This window comes from Nematolebias whitei, chromosome 13 (genome assembly GCF_014905685.2).
Source record: "Nematolebias whitei isolate Nwh7 chromosome 13, NemWhi1, whole genome shotgun sequence".
Lineage (NCBI taxonomy): Eukaryota > Metazoa > Chordata > Actinopteri > Cyprinodontiformes > Rivulidae > Nematolebias > Nematolebias whitei.
Genome location: NC_056510.1, coordinates 13,607,549 through 13,615,078, shown reverse-complemented (window position 1 = coordinate 13,615,078; position 7,530 = coordinate 13,607,549). Strand labels below are relative to the sequence as shown.

At 39.9% G+C, this 7,530-nt stretch overlaps 1 protein-coding gene across 1 annotated transcript; it reads left to right on the top strand.

Moving 5' to 3' along the window:
- Window positions 1–257: 257 nt before the first annotated feature.
- On the top strand, window positions 258–4,296 carry LOC119419050 (UDP-glucuronosyltransferase). The gene is made up of 5 exons (XM_037686350.1): window positions 258–1,130; window positions 1,783–1,914; window positions 2,147–2,234; window positions 2,364–2,583; window positions 3,853–4,296. Exons 1-5 carry the CDS (start codon window positions 276–278, stop codon window positions 4,133–4,135), a joined length of 1,578 nt encoding a protein of 525 aa, XP_037542278.1. The 5' UTR covers window positions 258–275; the 3' UTR covers window positions 4,136–4,296.
- The last annotated feature ends 3,234 nt before the right edge of the window (window positions 4,297–7,530 follow it).

Sequence of the window (7,530 nt, the reverse complement as noted above, 5' to 3'; positions counted from 1 at the left end):
ACAAGCAAACACAAGAAGACACAGCCAAGTCATGTACTTTAATAATTAACTGGGGACACCCACTGAATGCTGAGACTCCCCCCACAAAGCGTTAGGACCTCCACAGTCTTCCTGAAGTTACATAACTGCTAGACTCAAATTGCACCCAGCACTTCCTGTGAAATTTCCTCACACACACACTCGCTCTCTCACCCCCACACACATAAAGCTTCCTTCTCACAAAAGGCACCAGCAGTTCTCACAAAAAGCCAGCTTGCAGTGCTGGAGCGGAGGCAATGAACAACAGGGTGCGGTTTTCCACAGCGGGACTGCTGGTTTGGCTCTGCTGCCTCAGTCTGGAGTCTGTTCATGGGGGGAAGGTGGTGGTTCTACCCGTGGATGGAAGCCACTGGCTTAGCATGAAGATACTGGTGAAGGAGCTCGTTCGCAGGGGTCACGAGGCCACACTTCTGATACCCGAAAACAACCTCTTGATCAAAGGCTCAGAAAGCTTCAAGACGGAGGTCTACAAGGTGCCATTCACCCAAGATGAACTGGATTCAACTCTCAAAAGTTTCAGGGAAGGAGTTTTTGAAAAGCAGCCAGGAATTAAGGATGTGTTCGCCAATGTCAATCGTTTGTTAAGCTTCACTTCTCTTCAGGTGGCAGCTTGTGAGGCTTTACTGAACAATGAGCCTTTAATGAATAAACTAAAGGGAGAAGGGTTTGACATCATGCTTACAGACCCCTTCCTTCCCTGTGGCTCTGTCCTGGCTAAGGTACTATCCATCCCAGCTGTTTACTTTCTACGAGGGCTCCCATGTGGGTTGGATCTCATGGCTAACCAGTGTCCCACTCCACCTTCCTATGTTCCTGTGTCGTTTTCTGGTAACAATGACCGCATGAACTTCCCACAGAGAGTGAAAAACATGATGATGTACTTTATGGAATCCTACCTGTGCAGCATTATGTATCAACACTTTGATGGTCTGACAGACAGGCTTTTCAACATGACTTATAAAGAGCTTACAAGTCAGGGTGCTATCTGGCTTCTAAGATATGACTTTACTTTTGAATGGCCCAAACCTCTCATGCCAAACATGGTTTTGATTGGAGGGATCAACTGTGCAAAGAAAGCTCCTCTACCTGCGGTGAGTATAATGATAAATCTTTACAAGTGCAAATAGGCATCCTACTGTATATGGAGATGTTTGAGGCAAATCTATTGTATCTTAACTTTGAGTTCAAACAAGTTCAAGGAAGACTTTTTATGCTATAAAACTTAACGTACGACCAGAAAAAAAAGTGTTTTTTACACATAAATGTACGGTATAAATCCCTCTTCAAAAACTTTTTCGTGCATGTGTTAAAACTCATCTTTAGACAAAAAAATGGAAAAATGAAAGTGTTATTAGAAGCATTCTAGAGATTGCTTTCTCTGTTTATTTAAGATGCATGTCATAATATGGTAGAACTTGTTTGACCGCTGTTGCGGTTGATTCTGTAAGAGCAATCCGATCCAGGTTTTTGAACCACGATCAGTATTCTAGGAAAATGCATGAGAGGCTCCAGTTATGTCAACAGAGATCAGATACTATGCAATAATAATGGTTATAGAAACACACAGACAGTTATGTTTCCAGGATTAAACAGTTGTTAGTTAGTTTCATTCATTCTTTGAGGTTTTATGGGGAAACAGGAACATTATGTACCATAATGATGCAATGGCTTATTTTCAGCCTAAAACTGAGAATTTGTTTCTTTATCAATGTCATCTTTATTTCTCCTCCAACATCTTTTCAGGATTTGAAGGAGTTTGTGGATGGCTCAGGAGATGATGGCTTTATTGTCTTTACGCTGGGATCAATTGTGTCCAACATGCCCATGGAGAAGGCTAAACATTTCTTAGATGCCTTTGGACAGATACCCCAACGGGTAACAACTTTAACTGAATCATTTGACTTCACTGTATACTGATACTTTGATTAGCTACTCAACAAAACAACCATTATCACACTAACCACTCTGCACATACAGTACGCTATAGACTGAATCAGATTGAACTACTGGACTTTGTGCTCTGCTCTGCTGTATGCACGCCAGACTTTTCATTCTTTGCCTAAGCAGCTAGTATGTGGTGAAAATTGAGGGATGATTTGTTTTCCAGGTTGTGTGGAGATACACAGGCGCGCTACCTGACAATATCCCCAAGAACATCAGAGTTATGAAATGGTTACCTCAGAATGACCTCCTTGGTGTGTTTGATATAATAACCAAAAGATAAATAACTCAATCTTGTGCTATTCATTATTTTTGACAAAATCACCTAAACATAGTTTCTAGTAACTTGGATCTTTATCTGTGACTTTCTTTGTCCTCCCCAGCTCATCCCAAAGCTAAAGTCTTCATGACTCATGGTGGTACCCATGGTATATATGAAGGTATCTGCAATGGAGTGCCCATGTTGATGTTTCCACTTTTTGGAGACCAGGGAGACAATGTTGAACGGATGGTGGCCCGTGGCGTTGCAGAGAAGCACAGTATCTATGACATGACAAGTGAAACTTTGGTGGCTGCCCTGAAAAAAATTATCCAAGACAAAAGGTATGCCAACTGGACAGTAAATTAATGATGACTGATGAGAAGTAGTACATATGTTTGTACTTTGTTCAATACTCATTTGGAAGGTATGATTATAGGCAATTTGAATAGTCCGTGCCTTACCTTCAGTGTACGTTGAATAGTTTTGTCCCTGCTAACAAAGAAGGACGATAACAGACACAAGCAAGCTAATAATCTAATTTTAAAACTTAGAAATAGAAATTTAACCGTCTAAAAAAAAAACACACATAAAAACATTGAATTTATACTTTTTTTATTTTACTTTAGCATGAGAGGTACTGAATTTTGGTCGCAAGCATAAAGTTGCAAATGGGTGTGAAACTGAATGGGGATTAGATTTAAAACCACAGTTGTTTCAGGTTTCGGCTTCCAACACAATACAAAAATCTGCCTGATCTCTCCGTCAGCTACTTACATGCTCTTCGTATTTTTTCTCATTACAAATGTCTAATCACTAAACACAGAACCTGCGCACTTTTGAGCTAATATCCTCATTAACTGTTTCAGACTTCTTGAAAACGTCTAGTTGCATTAGTTAGTTTAAAGAAAATCATAGATGAGACGTGTTTTAGCTTTTCCATGCAGTTTACACAAAAAAAACAGTCAGATTTGATTATGTGTAACGAGTGTGCAAAGATACACAGCAATGTGAAAAATATATATCAACAAAGTAAATAACTTTTTGATGCAAAAATGACATTGTGTAAAAACCTATATATATATATATATATATAAAAGAGTTCAAACAGCAACAATTATTTTCATTTTGGAATGTGAGACATTTTAGAAGATCTGTTTTAAGCAGCTTGGCTCCTGTCTGTCCAAATTAAAAGCATACTGTGGTCTACTGTAGTTAAAACTGTCTAATCATAAGGATCTCACACAAACCCACTCATGCATGTCTTTAGTTATAAGTAAAATCCTGAGGATGTAAAATCAACTATATGTATTTGAAATAGATTGGCCTCTGCACAACACTATGTAATGTAATATATAAAAACCCCATCAGACCTTTGTGGACATGTCCAGTGTCTTCTCATGTCATGTGTTTCCATTCTTATGCCAATTGTCAGTATTTTCTTGAAGTATCCATTTATGTTTACATTGCTAAATCATTTCTATATAATTTGTGTTATCTTGGCATTTAGTGTCCAAAAGCACCACAAATTACAGACACAAGGTTTAAACAGCATCACCTAAAATAAAATCTGTGATTCAAGGCCGATAATCAAAGTTTTTATTTCCCCTCAGTTACCAGGAACGGATGACGGAGCTGTCCCAGATCCACCTGGACCGCCCCGTTCAGCCTCTGGACCTGGCTGTTTTCTGGTCCGAGTTTGTAATGAGACACAAGGGAGCACCGCACCTGAGGGTGGCTGCACATGACTTGAACTGGATTCAGTACCACAGCCTGGACGTCGCCGGCTTTTTACTTGCAATTGTTATCGTCGTTTTGTGGGTGACGCTGAAATCCTGCTTGTTTTGCACTCGCAAATGTTGCGGGAAGAGAATTACGAAGAAAAAATCTGAATAGTGTTCAAACCCTACTGTGAAGTCTGGTGTACTGTAAATGTGTTTACTGTGTGTACAAATGTTTGTATTTCTGCCATGTCTTCTTTTGTTCATAACAGACATAAAAACAGATGATTGTTTAAAACATTTAATAGAAAAAACTCTACACCAATAAAATTCATCCAACTACTTTCTTTACCTGCAAATCCATGAATACATTTATTTATTGCTGTTTTTTAATCTAATGAATTCTTCTTTCTGTTACAAAAAAAAGAAAAGATTTTAAAATAGGCCAAGACGAGCGTGATTTTAGAAGTTGTTCAATCCATTTTCTTTTTGGACGTTGATTAAATAATATGATAACTTGAAACAGTTTTCAAACAGTTCATATAAACCTAAAGAAGTTAAATCTGGGCCCTTGAGCAAGGCCTGGCTTTAAACCCCACCCTCTGCTCCTCCAGGTGCCCTAGATAGCAGCTCTCTGCTCCACACAGAGGCCTGTGGCAGCTCGCTGGTCTGTAGTTGCATCAGAAAGGGCATCCAGCGTAAAACCAGTTGCCAAGTCTTTATATAAGTTACTGGCAGTTCACTGTGGTGACCCCTGAGAAATGGAGCAGCCGAAAGAAGAAAAATAAAAATGAAATAGGTTAGGACAGGGCTATAGGGGGCCACAGTTTCTGAAAGCCAGACTCAGGGGCCGGGCATCCAGCAATTAAAGTCATTATGTAAATAAACCAAGTACTGCGTTACAATGATCTACCTTTTAAATTTGTTTAATTGCATTGAATCATAAATACAATAAATCGAACCCCCCTCCACCCCAACATATCGGACTGAAGTCACACGCGGGCCAGAAGTGGTCCACGAGCTGTCACTTGAATGGCCTTGGTTTAACAGACAACATTTTGTGTTGGATTTTACATTTTTGCTCAGTGTAACTAAAGTAGAAAGCAATATAATACAACTGTCATGTGACAGACTGGGGTTAGAAACAATGAACAAAATGCACCACTACCCTTTCTAGTGGACAAATAATATACCGTATTTTCTGGCGTATAAGTTGCATCAGTCAAAAATAAAAGCATCATTAAGAGGAATAAACATATATAAGTTGCTTTGGCATATAAGTCACATTTATTATGAGTCACCGCTGGCATGTCATGTTTATTATGCGTATTTAATGGTTCAAACAGTTTCATTTAGCCTGGACGGAGCGGTGTCATCCATCCATCCATCGCGGCCGGAGCCGTTATCTCTCCAGCGTTCCTCCGCCTGCACCAGCTGAGTGAAGTGAGCACACACGGGAGGACTCGCTGTTTCAGTTCTTAGACATTTAAAGTGTCAGTCAAAAATTGCATTATGAATATGGGAAGAAAAAATATATAAGTCGCTTCAGCGTATAAGTCACAGGACTGACAAATCTATGCAAAAAACTGCGACTTATACACCGGAAAATACGGTAAGTGGCTTAAGTTGCTTTTTTTGGCAATATATTTAATAAAGATCGACCTAAACCTCTAGCCTATTTACAATAATGAAATGACTTGTGTCAATAATAGCATATCAGAACAAATGAGTTTCTTGACAAAGCAGGTGAAAGGGTCCATCCATCCATCCATTATCTTTTACCCGCTTCTTCCGTTTTGGGTCACGGGAGTCGCAGGAGCCCATGTCCAGCAATCATTGTGCGAGGGGCGGGGTACACCCTGGACAGGTCGCAAGTCCATCACAGGGACACTTAGAGACAAACGAGACAAACAACCATTCACTCTCTCACTCACACCTAGGGACAATTTAGAGTTACCAATCAGCCTAACATGCATGTTTTTGGTCTGTGGGAGGAAACCGGAGTACCCGGAGAAAACCCACGCATGCACGGAGAGAACATGCAAACTCCACCCAGAAAGGCCCCCGGACCGGGATTTGAACCAGGGACCTGCACGCTGTTGAGCTCTACCAGTTGCGCCACCGTGCACTTGAACATGACTGCGATAAACTAAAGTTTCCTCATGTCTTCTCTAAAATCTGATTTTTTCTTCCCTGGATCCAGACAGTGACTCAGAAATAAGGCAATACCTTTTGCTTCCTACCTATGAAAAAAAGTTTATTAAAGCTTAAGTGTAAGGAATAGGCACCGGTAGTCTTTATATGGAGAAAAGACAATTGAAAACAAAGAATACAATTAAAAAAAGAAACTGCCTCTTTATTCCCAAAACGAGCCTTTTGTCTTGTAAATCATCTGCAGTTGGTATACCAACTAGTTACAGACTTGGTTTGTTAAACTAAACTTTAACCCATGAGTCAAAATAACTCACGTGCACTCAGTTTTCAAACTGAGGTCTTGTGGTTTATTTTTGACCCAAGGGTTGCAAGAAGCTTACGGTTAGTTAGTCACGTTAAGCAGTTGGCGTGGGATTGTTTCCTGTGTGCAATTCTTTAAGGTGAAGCATAAAAACCCACAGATGTAAAGATAAAACCACAGAACACTGCTGCTGCATCTGTGGCTGTCAATAACAGACAACTTAGGAAAACCTATTTCTGTCTGTGAAGTTTGTGGAATACATGTATGTTTGATAACAGTTTACAAAGACTCAAGTTAAAGGTACTTTAAGTTGTGGCTGAAATATAGGCTTCTTTCTCTAAAGTCTCTTCTAACAAAGCACTGACCTGAGATGACACCTCTCCCCAGGCCGGGCCTACTTCTGATCCTGTTCTATCAGAATGCTTTGTGGCTGATGATGTAGGTTTCATAAGTGGTATGGCACCAGATTCTGGGTCCAGCCTGTTGCCAAGCTATTGTCTTGTTTTTGCAATGTTTCCTTGACAATGGGTAGTTGTCACCTACACTAATGGGGTACGTGGCAGCCATGTCAGGCAGCACCTGCTTAGGGACTCACAGTTTGAACATCCATAAAGGGCAGTGCTGAACTAATGTTAAAGGTCACTTTAAAAACATACAAATTTGTTCAGCAAATACGTTTTTGGACTGTGGGAGGGAACCATTATACCCAGAAAACACACACACATGTGCGCGAAAGGAACAAGTACTACGAGTCCACCTTAATGGCAACAGTTGCTCATCTGTACTACTGCAGGGAATAGTTAAACAGAAACATTACAACAGTGATAAGTTTGACATTTACCTTTTTACAATCTGTGGTATGCCCAATCAGCTGTATCTTTATATCTGCGTTTTGAAAATGTCTTTCCCAGCTTGAGGTCATGTTGGTAAGAACTGGTTTCTTCTAGTGTTACAGAGGATGGCTTCCTGTTTCTCTGGAAGTGTAAATTAAGGCTTTTCATTGTAAAAACCACACAGGCGGTCAATGTTGCTAGAAGAATGGAAATTATTTCCTTTCTGCATCATGGTATTTATATATATATATATATATATATATATATATATATATATATATA

Bases quoted from the DNA above. Each gene is read 5' to 3' on its own strand.
- LOC119419050 (XM_037686350.1), top strand. From the start codon at position 276: ATGAACAACAGGGTGCGGTTTTCCACAGCGGGACTGCTGGTTTGGCTC. The intron at 2,235-2,363 runs GTGTGTTTGATA...TGTCCTCCCCAG, and splicing joins ACCTCAGAATGACCTCCTTG to CTCATCCCAAAGCTAAAGTC. The intron at 2,584-3,852 runs GTATGCCAACTG...ATTTCCCCTCAG, and splicing joins AAAATTATCCAAGACAAAAG to TTACCAGGAACGGATGACGG.